Source organism: Protopterus annectens, chromosome 2.part2 (genome assembly GCF_019279795.1).
Source record: "Protopterus annectens isolate FY-2018-M chromosome 2.part2, PAN1.0, whole genome shotgun sequence".
In the NCBI taxonomy this organism is placed as follows: domain Eukaryota; kingdom Metazoa; phylum Chordata; order Ceratodontiformes; family Protopteridae; genus Protopterus; species Protopterus annectens.
This window is the reverse complement of record NC_056730.1, coordinates 886,732,925-886,747,958: the sequence shown is the minus strand read 5'-3', so window position 1 is coordinate 886,747,958 and position 15,034 is coordinate 886,732,925. Positions and strand designations below refer to the sequence as shown.

The window sequence follows — 15,034 nt, the reverse complement described above, 5'->3', positions numbered from 1 at the left end:
GAAAGCAGTCTTCCAGGATAGAAACTTCAAATCTGCAGAGGCAGCTGGTTCAAAGGGAGGCAGAGTAAGTTTTTCCAGGACAAAATTAAGATCCCAAGCAGGAGTAGGTCTAAGATTACTAGCTCCCCTCAGGAACCGTTTCATCAAGGGGTGAGAAAAAATGGGTTGCTCAAAAGAACAATGAGAAGAAATTGCTGAAGTGTGAATTTTGATTGAAGAAAAAGAAAGCCCACCATTAAGCAATCTTGCTAGGTAGTCAAGAATGAGTGAAAGAGAAGGATGAGAAGAGTCTTCTCCTTTAGCTAGCATCCAAGAGCAAAATCTCTTCCTTTTATCTGCATAGGATTTTCTTGTGCTAGGCCTCCTGGCCTCATGAAGAACTTCCACTACCTGCTGGGAAAGATTTAAGGTATTAGTCAGGCAGTTAAATGCAGAGTTTGAAGATGAGGATGAAGGAACTTTCCCCCTACCTGAACGAACAGATGTGGTACCAGGAGAAGATGCCAAGGCTGAGCCTGGGAAAGACTGCGAAAGAGGGGATACTAATGCTGCCTGGGCCAATCTGAAGCTATAAGAATAGCCTTTGGTTTTTCGTCCCTTATCTTTAGCAGCACTCTGGGAAGAAGAGGCAGAGGAAGGAATGCATAAACTGAGAGATGTGCCATGGGAAGGACAACGCATCCACCTCCAAGCTTTGTTGTGAAACTCCCTGGTGCAGAAGGCTGGAAAGAGATGATTGGTGTGAGAGGAGAAAAGATCCACTTGTGGGGTGCCCCAATGATGAGTGATGCGATGGAAAATGTTCCTGTTCAGTTGCCACTCGTGAGGATCCAGAACATGTCTGCTCAAACGATCTGCTAAGGAGTTTAGCCTCCCTGGAAGATAGTGGGCTATTAGATGTAAGCCCATGGATGCTGCTATGGACCATAGTCTCATGCTTTGTCTGCACAAGGGGTAAGAGTGAGTCCCCCCTTGCTTGTTGATGTATCACATGACTGTGGTATTGTCTGTCCTGATTAGCAGAGACCTAGGTAGAGTAGGTCCTTGAAACCCAGCAAGGCCTGCTGCACTGCCATCAATTCTTTTCAGTTTATGTGCATTTGAATCTGCTGAGTGCTCCAAGTCCCCTGTATGCCCCTGCCCTCCAGATGAGCCCCCCATGCAACATCTCAGGCGCCTGTGGTGAGAGTCTGGCTGGCAGGCAGTGGGCGGAAAGGTAGACCCTTGTTCTGGGAACAGGCTGTCGCCCACCAGAGGAACTCCATTTGTAGACAGGGAATCGGGAAGAATCAAATCCAAGTTCTGTGTGTGTTGACACCAAAGGTTCTTGAGGTACCATTGAAGTTTTCTCATATGCAGCCTTGCATATGGGATCATCAAAATACATGAAGCCCAATGCAGAGAGCTGGGTCATGCTTGCCAAGTTCATGAAGTAAGTGGAAAGATCTTCTCGCTTCTGTTGAGGGAGGAATACCATCTGGGTGGTTGTATTCAGACTCGCTCCCAGGAAAGCAATCTCCCTTGAAGGAACCAACTTTGACTTCTTTTCGTTGAGAGTGTAACCCAAAGAGATGAGTGTGTTCTTCACGAAATCCAAATCCTTTTCTAATTGTTCTGGGGAGTTTGCTTGAATGAGACAGTTGTCCAGGTAAGGATAAATTTGAATGTTTCTCTACCTGCAAAAAGCAATGGCTGGAGCCGGGAACTTCATAAAAATTCTGGGAGCAGTAGATAAGCCAAAGGGCAATGCAGAGAATTGAAAGTCTTGGTCCCCAGCCCTGAAGTGAAGGAACTGCCTGCAACTTTCCCTTATTGGGATGTGCAGGTAAGTCTCCTTGAAATCCAAAGTTACCAGCCATGAATCCTTGCCCAGCATTGGTAGTAATTGTTAAAGGGTGAGCATCTTGAATTTGGGAATCACCAGAAAAGTGTTTAGAATGGACAGATCCAGAATAGGGCGCCAGGTGTCCCCTTTCTTGGGTACCAGAAAAAGCCTTGAATAAAAACCTAGGCCTGCCTGATTTGCAGGAACTGGCTCTATGGCCCCCATAGTCAGTAGAGAAGAAATATGAGTTTCTACCTCTGCCTTGAGAGTTTTGGGTATGTCTGGGTACCCTTGTAAAACAGAGAAGGTGTGAAAGTAAAACTTGTAAACTTGGTGTACTATACTGAGCACCCATTTGCCGTCTGTGATGGCAGACCATACCTCTGTGAACCTGGCTAACCCCCCCCCAAAGAAAACCCAGGGTCCGCAGAGGTAGGCACAAGAAGGTCTGAGTCATTGAGAATGGTTGCTTTGAGAAGCTGGCTTAGAACTCCCTGATTTAGCAGAAGAAGAATGCCACTGTTTAGCTCTCTGAGCGGCAGAAGCCTACCCTCTGGAAGATCTGAAACCCCTAGGCCTAGAGCGACCCCACTTGCCAGGATCAGGGAAAGACCAATTCTAGGAAGGATAATGCCTACTAAACCGACGAGGCTGAACCTGAAGGAAATCTTTTACAGCTTGCATAGATTTTGCCTTATCCTCCAACTTTTTTAGTACCTCCTCAGCTTTATTACCAAAAAGATTGTTCTTGTGCAAAGGAACATCCAGCAATTTAGACTTAACTGTTTCAGAAAGAGGCTGCTCCCTGAGCCAAGCATGCCTTCTAATTACAGAACCAGTGGCTGCTGCTCTGCAGGAAGCCTCCAAAGTGTCAAAACCACAATAAAGTGAATGCTTATTAACTAAAGTGGCAGAATTCAGTTGTTGTTGTTGTGTCTTTTGGCTTTTCCCGGTTAGGGGTCACCACAGCAGAACTCCGGTCCGCTAATGATTGGCAGTAGATTTTTATGTGCAGAGCTGCCGGCCCTGATGCACAACTTTCACCAAAGGTACACCCATTCATGCAAGTCTCCACACAGAAGACGTCTTACTGTGAGGTGACAACGCTACCTCAGCACCACCACCGCAGTAAAGTGGCAGAATTCAGTAAGTCTTGTAAATCTTTGTTTTCTGTCATGGAAGGAATATCTCCAAGTTTAGCCTTAATAGTCTCTAACGTATGCTTCTGATACTTAAGCATGTGAAAAAGACAATTCACGGATCTAATGGCAAGAGTTGCAGAAGTATAGAGTTTTTTACCCCACCTGTCCAAGGCCCTAGATTCCTTATCAGAAGGCACAGGGTTTCTAGCAATAGTAGCCTTAACACCCTTGGGGCCTTGAGAAATAATTTCTGGATCAGCAGTAGGGTTTCTGAAAAGGAATTGATGAGATTCAGGAACCCTGTAATATCTATCCGGTTTTCTGGGGGCAGGAGGAACAGAATTAGGAGTTAAAGAATTTTCCATGAAAACATCATCCACAACTTCCAAAACTGGAGGTATAGCCAGAGGCTTATGCTGTGGCAAATCTAAAAATTCCCTGATTCTTTTCTTAGACTATGGAAAATCCTGACATTCCCATTTAAAATGCTCCCTAAGAGTATTCAAAGTATCCCCAAAGAAAAAAATCTTCTGAAGGGGAGGCAGAAGGGATAGAGTCCTCAGCATTAGAATCCTCAAAGGCAGAAAAAAGTTGAGAATTTCCTTCTTCACCAGCAGACATACTGGAAATCTTAGAATGTGAGACAGACAAAACATCAGGAGATAATTCCCTAGCCCTCTTTGAAGGGGGGGGGGGGGTGAGAGCCCTTAATCAGGGAAAGATCACCAGCCATCTTTACCAACTGGGACTGAGGTACAGGAGGGGAGGCCAATGCTGTTTGTGAGTAGGCTTGCGGCTGTAAGGTTTACTAGCAATCTGGAGGGACTCAGGAGGCCTAGCAATTGGAGAAGTCTGAGCTAAGGCAGTAGGTCTGGTCCTGGTCTCATGTCGAAAAGAAGAGACGTCAGAAGCCAGTGCCTGCAAAACAGTTCCGGACCCATCTGAGGCAGTGACAAGCGGAGGGTCTGAAGACGAAATAGCAGCCTGCAGCATGGAGGACTCAGTAAAGGTCTCGGCAGATGCTTGTGGCTGAAAATCTGTGGACTGTAGGGGCTGAGAAAACACCTCACTGACTACCACTGTGCTGACAACCAATTTCACCGGTGCGTCGTCAGCAGATTTAACCCTAGGCCTGTCGCGGTCCTTGTCTTTCCGTTTCCTAAAAAGATCTGAAGTTGGGAGACCAGAAGACGCCATACCGACGAATTTATACCAGACTCCGAAATGCTTATACAAAATCTTAGCTCTATGGCGTATGGTACGCGGGTTAAAGGAAGCACAGAGATCGCAGTTAGGGATGTCGTGCTCAAGACCCAAACAAGTTATACAATAGGAATGGAAATCATGGTGCAGAATATCTTTTCTACAGGCAAGACAGTTATTAACTTTATCAGACATTCATTAAAGCAAAAAAAGAGGATCCCCAATGGAGTACTTATCTGAAGGAGTCTTCAACTTGGTAGTCGGAAAGCGAAACAAAGGTAAATGGCCTACCGGCACTAGTACAAATTGCATCTGCTTCGGGCTCCGCGGCAAGAAAGACTGAGGAAATGGTGTTGGCTGTCTCCCTTTATACCTGATGTACTGACATCAGTTTTACAACCGGTGGCAGCCAACGTCATATACCAAGGACTCTATATTCGGGCTGACTGAGGGCTACCGGGAGCCGGATAAACCATATGTGAGGACTGCAACAGTGAAACACGAAGACCATCTTGCTCCATCACTCACTGGGACAACACGTGTTGAAAGACGGGGAGCAACAAAGGAGTCCTGTCTGGTGGATGAGGAATTACCCCTGAAAAAGAGGGATTTCCTCCCACTACCATCTGTAAACTTGATGAATGATCTTCAGAATACATCTGTCTGTGACTATCTGTTATCAAAGAGAAAAGTGGATATTCAGACTTTCTGGAAGGGAAAAGCAGCTGCCAATGTGTGTGTGAGTGTGGGGGGGACATCTCAAACAATCATTGTGACTTTTTGGACTGTCCTTGGTTTTGGCTAAAATTCAATGATAAGCTACAGAATTCCTTAAAGAATTTGGAAAAAGGCGGCTCAAAAATCAATGACATACACACATCCACCAAAGCCGACAGAACTCGAGGAATGGGTGAAGGTTTTGGAAATTCATTTTGTAACTGCTTGTATTATTTTCTGAGAAACTGAAAAACCTCAGTGCTCTCCCGGAGAAAACACTGGCACATTCTGGAAACAGTCTCAGAGAAAGAGAAACCCCTACAGGGAGAATTAGAAACTAAACTCTCCTAAGAGTCTGAATCAGAAAACTCTGCATTCATCCCTTCATCTTCCTGTCCAGATTCAGAGTCTTAAATCTCTTCTGGAAAAGACAAATCCCTCTTTTACCATAAACCACCTTATAAGGATGGCCCAGTGGTGCAGAGTTTAACGTTGTCGCCTCACAGCAAGGGGTTCTTCAGTTCAATTCTTGGCTGGGGTGCCTTCTAAGTGGAGTCTGCATGTCCTCCCTGGAACTGGGTGGGTTTCCTCCAGGTATTCCGGTTTCCTCCCACATTCCAAAGACTCAAACTTTCTTGGTCAACAAATGTTAGTTAAATAAATAAATAATGATCAATAGCCTGAATTAAACCATGAGCCAGACCCAGTAAACTATACCTGTCTAAGGAAATTTGAGGAGTTAGATGCATGTTTAGCTTTCTGTTTCTTTTTGACAGGAAAAATACAGTCAAAAGTGTTAATGGCAGTAGCTGCTTCTCCAGGGCTGGGCACAATTTTCTGATCAAGCAGGGAGGTTTTTCCTGCTCCCTTTTCCAGGACCGACAAGAGTGGCTCCCACTTGCCTACTGAGGGAAACCCCAGCAGCCACACAGACTAACCTCAACTCCACAGTGGCTGTAGGAGCTACATCAGGGGGGTCCAGAGTAAAATATGAGTGGTCTGAGGAACACGCTATGGCCACTGAAGGGTCACCCACCTGTGGGTGAGGCAAATTGCTAGTTTGCTGTGGTGGCAAAAGTTGTTTAACTTTTTCTTTTTGTGGTTGAAAGAAGGACCAACTGTGGGACCGGTAGTTTGTTCCATGTTCTACCCAAACATGGTGCCTCTTTCCCAGGGAAAACAAGCTGCAAAAGATGATAAAAAATTAGCATTTTTAAAAAGTCACTTTTTCACATAAAACAGAGTAAAAAGCACATTAAAATACTTTCTCAACCCCAAAAGTAAAATAAATAAATATAATTCTTCCAGATGAAAAATAAATTTGTTTTCAATTACTTTAAACAACTTCTAAACTGACAGGAAAAAGTGTGCTCCAGCTTAAAAGTACATTTAAGTCCTTTGACAGTCCATTAAAATACAGACTCCTAGCTTAATAAATAACCTTTCTAAACAGGAAAGTACAATAAAAACATTTTTTTAATGTGGAAAGTTTTTTTCACAAAGGGAACTTACCTGCCTAGGAAAGGAACAGTACAAGCAGACTGTCATCAATCCGCGAAAGCCTGCACAGGAGCACTTTCTTTAATGTCAGGAAAGCTCTGAAGGACTCAGTAAAGCCCAAACCTGTCTTTTTTAGTCAGCTCAGCTGGAGCTGAATAATACTTTGGCCAAGTGGAAGGTGCCCTGAAGCCTTGGAAGGCTGGTCAGCGGTTATATCCTTGGCTGGATATAACCCACAGAGCTAGGGCTACTGCAGCAGTGATCAATATGGTGAACATCCATTTTACCTACTTAAAATTAAAGTTACCCCAAGTTAGTAGTGTGTTGCATATAATGCAATCTTGTGCAAATTGTATATAAAAGCTAGATAAGGGGAAGAATGTGGGTTGGGTCTGAAGATAAGTAAATATTAAGCAGAACAGCATTTTAGAGTAGTGTACTTTTTAATGTAATCAAAACTTATATAAGAATGAAGAGAGGGGAACAAGATACTTATTTTTTTATTAAAGTTATGAAAAAATTAATGAATGTGTATGAAAGACTGTGTGTGTAAAAAAATACCGATGTCACACATTTACAAAAATTATGACATGGGGAAAAAATATGAGGTGGAAATGCACGTAACACATAAATCACAGTGAGTTGTAACATAGATTGGTAGAGGTAAAAGTAAAGGAAAATGTACTTGGGTTACTAATAGTGTAGCATGTAGTATACAAAGACAATATTAAGGATAAAAATTACCTAATCATTGATAAAAGGAATTGTGGAATGGAATCTGAAGATGATAGGTACAAAGTAGACAGTTTTATGTAGAATAAAATACTTTATATCGGTTCATGGTTAATTATTAAGTCATATGTGAAATTTCAGTTATCCAGCTTTCATTAAATCTAAGATGCATGGCATTTTTGAACACAATTGAGAAATTTAAAAGTAATGACTAGGGATAACTGTATTAATAAAACCTACTTTAGAACTGTTCAGCATCATTGGTAATAAGGAGAATGCTGTTATGTCCAGCTAGGTGTGTGTGTGTGTGTGTGTGTGTGTGTGTGTGTGTGTGTGTGTGTATATATATATATATATATATATATATATATATATATCTATATATATATATATATATATATATATATATATATATATATATATATATGTTTCCCTCTTATTACGCCAACAGTACAACAGTCATTGGGGGGAATATACATATATGAAGGACCACAGAAATCCGGCAGTAAAACTAACAGGCAGGACCCTTATAGGGTTGCTAAGCAAGTATTTTAATACCAAATATGTATATTGCAGCAAATGTTTTTCAGGTTTAACTAAAAAAATGCATAGACAATTAAATCTGTAATTAAGACTTACCTTTTTCCCTTTCAAAGCACACTCCATTAATGCATTTACACTGCCAACCTCCCTCAAAGTCTTTTTACTATTTACATCTGCTCGCCATGATAAATTCCTCAGCACACTTGCAATAACCTGCAAAAGACACATTAATTACAATTGTTATCATACTCTTGAAAGACAAGTGTTTAGTACCAAAACAATGAAACTGTGTGTTATTATGGCAAAAACATTTATAAACTGAATCAGAGCTTTTCTCCCCGGGCCTCCGATGAAAACAGGCTACTTGCCCAGTCAGAACTAACCGTTAAAAAATGCAAAATAAAATAAACTATTACTAAAAATGATTCGGCAGTAGATATACAGAACTACAGCCACAAAATACTAATAACTCAGTCAGCTAGTAATCTGCACAGTATCAATAGCATGTGACGGCGTTAACTCAGATCAACACAAGTCAATGATGTCTTTATCGGCTAATTTTTTCCCCCAGAGGTTCATGATCCACCAAATTACAAGTAATGGACTTAGTGATGCATCAAACTAGTGCACCTAGAACAAGAAAGAGGCACACAAACAAGGGTTTCTGAGGTCCAGGTTAAAAGCAGAAGAAAATAAATATAGGATAAGAATGAGCTTCTACATACAATATCTCCCTACAAATCAACTACCACAGAAGTGCTCACTGAATGAGCACTTGTATCACAGCCTACTGCAGCAGGCAGTAAGGGCATCAAGGGATCTCAGTCTACAGGTCATACATAGTAATGCATTATGCAAGGAAACACAGGAATAACAGGCCTAGTTCAAACAAACCTTCACTGCCAGATATCTTTACTTCACAGGAGACCTTTCCAGCATCTGCTTTTCAGACGAAACATGCAGATGATAATTAATTCAGGTGCAGATACAACTCACTGATCTGTTTTCTACTAGAGCCACTTAATGACAAACAGATAATTGCTCATTATTTTCAGTAAAGAGTTTTAAACATGAAGTCTTCATACTTCCAACAGTAGAGGGGCTAGAGGGTAGGCATTCATGAGAAATAAATCTGAAATATGAACTGAACATTTCCCAGCATGGATAAGAAATCCATTTTAAGAAAGGAGTCAGGCCTACTGTTCCTAAACCAAAGGCAAAATCTGCAGTAGTCAAAAGACATGAAGAACAGCACCTATTAAAAGACATAAGATTTTACATTCAACTCATGACCACCGTGGTTACCAGCAATCCTCCTGCAAGTATTTACCATCATCTGCATCATTCCAAATTGTTTTGGCAGTGTTGTCAAAGGGAGGTTATGCGTTTCTTCATAAACTAACATTGAATTTTTCTCAAATCAATAATTCTGTATATTTTTCTCAGCAATGCTCACTGCAGTTTTCTGTAAACAAGACAATGTAGCAAACATTATACTCCTTTAAATTAAGAAGCTGGAAGCTCTTGATCAGTGAAAATGTTTTTAATCCCTTCAGTCTTATATATAGAGAACCGGGGGAGATGCCATAATGGCAATTAATAAAGAGCTGAAGGACTCTACCAAGGAGGGCAAGAGAAGAGGGGTAAGAGTCAAGTAGGATGCACTGATTCTTCTCATAGAACAAGGAGGTTTAGGGTTGTTACCTGATGTGAAGGGCTACTTTAAAGTTACCAAGTTAGCACATACATAACTGAAGTGGAAGACTATAAATGTAACTGGAAAAGGATAATGATGAAGTGGGGGAGGGGGTTCAAGAGATACAGAGAGACACAGACTAGGACTCTGGATGCAAGTCCTTAAGGATAACAGTAACAACCAGATTATTACACTCCAAGGTGCAGAAAGTATTTTAAAACTAAGCCAGAGTGAGAATGGAGATTTTACCAATACAGATGTCTGCAAACAGACAGAAAGAGCAAGAGAGAGAAATAACTACAGGGAAATAGAAAAGGAACCAAAGTATTTGGTGCAAATCACTTGAGAGGGAAAAGTAATAGGGTGGGATAAGGCAAAGCAGAAGTTTGGACTACACATTAGATACTTCCTTTCCTATCAGGGATTGACAGGCAAACAGAAACGAATGGGGGAGTGCCAAGTGAAAGACTGGCTCTGGTAGAATTAGATGAGTATAGGAACAAAACATCCAGTTAAAAAACACACAATTAGCATGGTGTATGAAAACGCAGGAAAAGGACAGAGTTTTAAGGGAAGGCAGGAAATGAGCAATTTATGTAATGTTGAAGTGAATGAAAATTGCTAAAAACTAACATATAATACACACACATACGCACACACAATATACATCTATATAGGGAGCGGGAACTTTAGTAAAAACTTTGAAATGTTATCTGTTTTGTCAACACACTTTACACATACACTGCACCATCATCATCAATTCCCTTTCTCCCATTTTTTTAAGCTGGGGTTGGGATGTCATATCAAAATTAGTCAATGTGACCCAATCACCTAAGCCACTGTTTACACCGTCAAATGGCTGTTTTTTGCTTACTGTGAATTTTGCAAAAAACATTTCTGCAAGCACATTTGTTATACCCTATGATCAAGTGATATTCACTGTTTATTACTAACATGTTATGGTCACAACTTCTCCCTTTCAGTTTGCTTATTTTAATTAAAGAATACCTTATTACTGTTTTCATCTGTTCTTATTTGTTAACTGGAAAAGCTCACTTGACAAAGTGTCCCTTTCCAGAGGTGAACCAGGAGCACTGTTTTGTAAACTGCCTGTGTGACTCTGAACAAGTCAATTAATCAGACACTGCTCCATAGCTCAGTCTGAAAAAGGTCCATGGTTATCAGTGCTCTACCCTGGAAAACATACACGAATACAATTAATAAATAAAATAAAGTGACTTGATCGTGTCACATAACAGTAAAGGCTGCGAGAAGCAAACCCTGAGCTACAGGATGAAGCCTTTAAATGTCTGCATTCAAACTGTTTTTGTAGTTGTATCTAAATTTGATAATAAAAATAAGGAGGTTTTGTACATTTTTGATCCAGATATTATTTCATGACATGGGCAACTCTGACAGTTAAACAGAACTGCTACTTTTCTGTTGTATATCTGATCAATTCTGCAATGTTACTAAAAGGACTTTATGCTGAAATTACATGTAAATGTGACTCTATTACTAGTGAGCGTTCACGAATAGAGAAGTTACTATCGCATAGCTCACTGACAGCATCCTCATCTTCTCTACTTGGGTCAATGAGGACAGCAACCCATAAGTATGTTATTTCCTCCATCATAGTTTTCACTGGCAAAGTCTAAGAAAGACAACTTATTATGACTGAGATTGATTTTACCAAGTTAACGATACTGGTTTCATTGAGTGGCAATTTACAGGAAGTACAACCATGGCTGGGAAGTGCAAAGATTCCAGTTTTGTCAGTGTATCTTAAAGACACTGCCATCCCTACTTGGTCTTCAAACTACTTGTGCCAAATGGTTTTAATGTAGTCATCAACATTTTACATATTTCTTTGACATTAAGTAGTACAACTTACAAATCTCCATAAGGACTGTATTTTCACTGAAAGTTACACCTTGGAGTTTAGTAAGGAAATCCTCAAATTCTACAGGAGACAAAAACAGCGTAATAACAAGTGCAGTCCAATATTATTATGGGTACCACTGATATTAATCAATGCAATTTTTTGGTAAAAGTGATTTAAGACTATAACTCAACTTTAGTGAAATTATTTGCCAAAAGTGATTTTTACCAACATCTGATACATACAGTGTGCACAGCCAATGCAGTGCTAGCTGAAACTCTCACTACATTGTTTTGCAATGTTTTTATTAATGTAGTTTAAGTTTTAAAATGCATTTCTCACTGCAGACACTGACAAGTTTTAAATAAGGCTTTACCCACGAGAACTTTGGTTCAATAACAAATACAAGTGTGCTGCTAAATAGTAGTTGATAAGTTATGACAACATGCACTGAAGTTCTTCCTGCTAATAATACAGGTTTAAAGAAAGTACAGTTGTGTACACTTGCCATAAATGTAGATGCTCGAATGTATTCACTGTTGCAGTCATCACACTTGGGTTATCCTGCCAGGGGTAGCCCTCAGTCAGCCTGAATACCAGAGGCTTAGTATTTCTGCGTTGGTTGCTGCCGCTCCAGGACTGACGTCAGGTTGTCAGGGGTATAAAATCAGGCAGCCAATGCCATTACATCAGTTTTCTTGCCCCAACTGTCAGGAGCTTCCAAATAGGGAGCTAGGTTATGGTGGAAGAACACCACCAGTAGAAAGTAAATACCAAAAAATTCCCTGTAAAGAGTGAGGAAGAGAGACAAGGGGGATGGAGGGTGGGAAACCAGGACTGCAACAGTGAACACACTTGAACATCTACATTTATGGTAACTTTACACAACTGTACTATGTTCTTCGTGTTTCACAGCTGCAGTCATCACACTTGGGTTGATTCCCAAAGCTGAAGAAAAGGGAGGAGGCAGTCAAGAAGACTCGGGGCTGGCTAGGATGCCCAGAAAGATTGCAGTTGCAAAACCTGCCCTGGATTTGGAGAAGATAGGCAGGTGGTAATGCTTGGTGAAGGTATGAACAGAAGTCTATGTTGCAGCCTCCAAGATGCTCCTGATGGGGAACCCTCTGAGAAAAGCTGCAGAGGTGGAGGCTGCCCTGGTGGAATGTGTCCTGAGCCCCGTAGGGGGCAGTTTCCTGTTGTGTTTGTAGCAGAAATAGATGCAGTGTGGTATCCATTTGGAGACTGTTTGTTTGGATATGGCCTTGCCTTCTGCCCCCTGCTGCAAAGCTGACTAGCAATTGGTCAGTTTTCCTAAAAGATTTAGTCCTATCCAGGTAGAATCTGAGCTATCTATGCACATCTAGAGAATGCAGAATTCTTTCCCCCTTGTTTTGTGGGTTAGGGAAAAAGGTGGGCAAATGAATTGATTGGTTGAGAGGCACACTGGACACCACTTTAGGCATGTAAGTTGGGTAAGTCCTGAGGGAGACTCTGTCAGCAGGGAAAATGATGAAGAGCTCTACAGCCATGAGTGCTTGTAACTCTGAAACTCTTCTAGCTGAAGTGATGGCCAGAAGCAAGGCTGTTTTCCAAGAGAGGAATTTTAACTCTGCTGAAGCTGCAGGTTCAAAGTGGGGCAGGGTGAGCTTTTCCAACACAAAATTAAGGTCCCAAGCTGGGGTAGGAGCTCTTCTGGGCGGCCTTAAATTTTTAGCCCCTCTTAGGAACTTGTTTGATGAGAGGGTGTGAGAAGAGAGGTGGCTCTGTGCTGTAATGAGCAGAGATGGCAGAGGCATGAATTTTAACAGAAGAGAAGGATAGGTCTCCCTGTGTAGTAGGTCTGTTAGGTAATCCAGGATGAGAAGTAGGGAGGGCTGTGCTGTTTCAGCTCCTTTAGCCTGGATCCAGGTGCAAAGCCTTTTCCACTTGTCAGCACAGGATTTTCTAGTGCTGGGGTATCTGGCCTCACGCATAACATCCATGACTTGTTTGCTTAGGCTGGCAGCTGGAGGAGAGGTCAGGGTATAAAAGCCAGGCTGCCAGGTTCAGGCTCTGCAATTGCGGATGCATGAATTTTCCATTCTTCTGAGTCAGGAGAGTTGGGATCTGAGATAGGTGCCATGGTGGCAGGGGTAACAGGCTGCACAGAAGTGAGTACCAGCACTGGTGTGCCCAGTCTGGGGCAATCAAGATTGCCCTTGGTTTTTCCTCCCTTATTTTGAGCAGTACCCTTGAAATTAGTGGTAGAGGGGGAAATGCATAGATTGAGAGGTTTACCCATTGGAAAGACAGAATATCTACTTTCCAGGCCTTGCTGTGAGGTCCCCTGGTGCAGAATTTGCTGAGCTGGTGATTGTTGTGGGAGACAAAGAGGTCCACCTTTGGGGTGACACATTTCTTGGTTACAAGGTTGAAAGTTCTATGGTCTAGCTGCGTGTGTTTTAGGTGTGGTTCTAGCAGGTTTCTGCTTAAGTTGTCTGCCAGAGAGTTTAGGGAGCCTGGCAGGAATCGTGCTAGCAGGTGTATTTGCATGGCTGAAGCCATGCGCCAAAGGGTCATGGCGAGCCTGCAGAGAGGATAAGAGCGAGTTCCTCCCTGCTTGTTGATACACCACATAACTGTGGTTTTGTCTGTTTTGATCACTAGAGGCCCCGGGAAGAGTAGGGGTCTAAAAGCTGTCAGAGCGTGCTGAACAGCTAGCATCTCTTTTTGGATGATGTGCAGATGTATTTGATTTGGGCTCCAATGGCCCTGAATGCACTACCATCCAGGTGTGCACACCAGGCATAATCTGATGCGTCTGTGGTGAGGGTCTGGGCAGTGTGGGGTTGTAAGAAGGGAAGACCCTTGTGGTTGCATGCTGCTGGCCACCACAGAAAATCTTTCCTTAGACAGGGTATCATAGGTATGATAGTTTCCAGGTCCTGAGAGTGCTGACACCAAAGGCTTTTTAGGTACCACTGTAGTTTCCTCTTATGCAGTCTGGCATATGGAATGAGTAGAATGCAAGAGGCCATGAACCCTAAAGCTTTCAGGATTTTCCTTGCGGATAACTGGGTTCTAGTGGCTAGTTGAGAGAAGCAGCCTGTCAGGTGGGCTTGTTTTTCTGGAGTAAGGAAGGCCATCTGGCATGCTGTGTCCAGGCTTGCTCCTAGGAATACAACTTTTTGAGTGGGGAATAGTTTTGATTTCTTTTCATTGACAGTATACCACAGGGAGGTCAGTAGGTCCTTTACAAAGGGCAGGTGCTGTAAAAGCTTTTCCTGACTGTCTGCCTGAATCAGGCAGTTGCCCAAGTAGGGGTAAATTTGAATATTTCTTTGTCTGCAAAAAACAATGGCTGGAGCCAGGCATTTTGTGAAAACTCTGGGAGCAGTGGATAAGCTAAAGGGAAGCGCAGAGAACTGAAAGTGCATAAATCCTGCCCTGAAATGTAGATATTTCCTTCAAGATTTCCTGACTGGGATGTGTAGGTATGCCTCTTTTAGGTCTAGGGAGGCTAACCAAGCATCCTTGGAGAGCATAGGAAGAAGCTGTTGGTGGGTGAGCATTATGAATTTTGGTATCACCAGAAAGGTGTTTAGAATGGATAGATAGAGGATTGGCCACCAGGTGCCCTCTTTTCTGGGTACCAGGAAAAGCCTGGAATAAAAACCTTGGCCTATCTGGTCTGCAGGAAAAGAGTGTATTGCCCTCATAGAGAGCAGGGAATGGACTTGTTTTTTTGGCCTCTGCCCACTGGTTTGGAGGAAGATCTGGGAAAACTTTTGGGGTTGGAAGGGTGTGTAAATAAA

General features: G+C 42.2%; 1 protein-coding gene across 7 annotated transcripts in view; it reads right to left on the bottom strand.

The window, feature by feature from the left end:
* The window catches only part of APC (APC regulator of WNT signaling pathway), a 2,693,590-nt gene that overhangs the window by 93,064 nt on the left and 2,585,492 nt on the right, over window positions 1-15,034 (bottom strand). For all 7 annotated transcript variants that reach the window (XM_044064201.1, XM_044064200.1, XM_044064205.1 and 4 more), the window contains one exon: window positions 7,759-7,875. In XM_044064201.1, coding sequence (XP_043920136.1) covers window positions 7,759-7,875 — 117 coding nt within the window. The remainder of the gene's footprint in view (window positions 1-7,758; window positions 7,876-15,034) is intronic.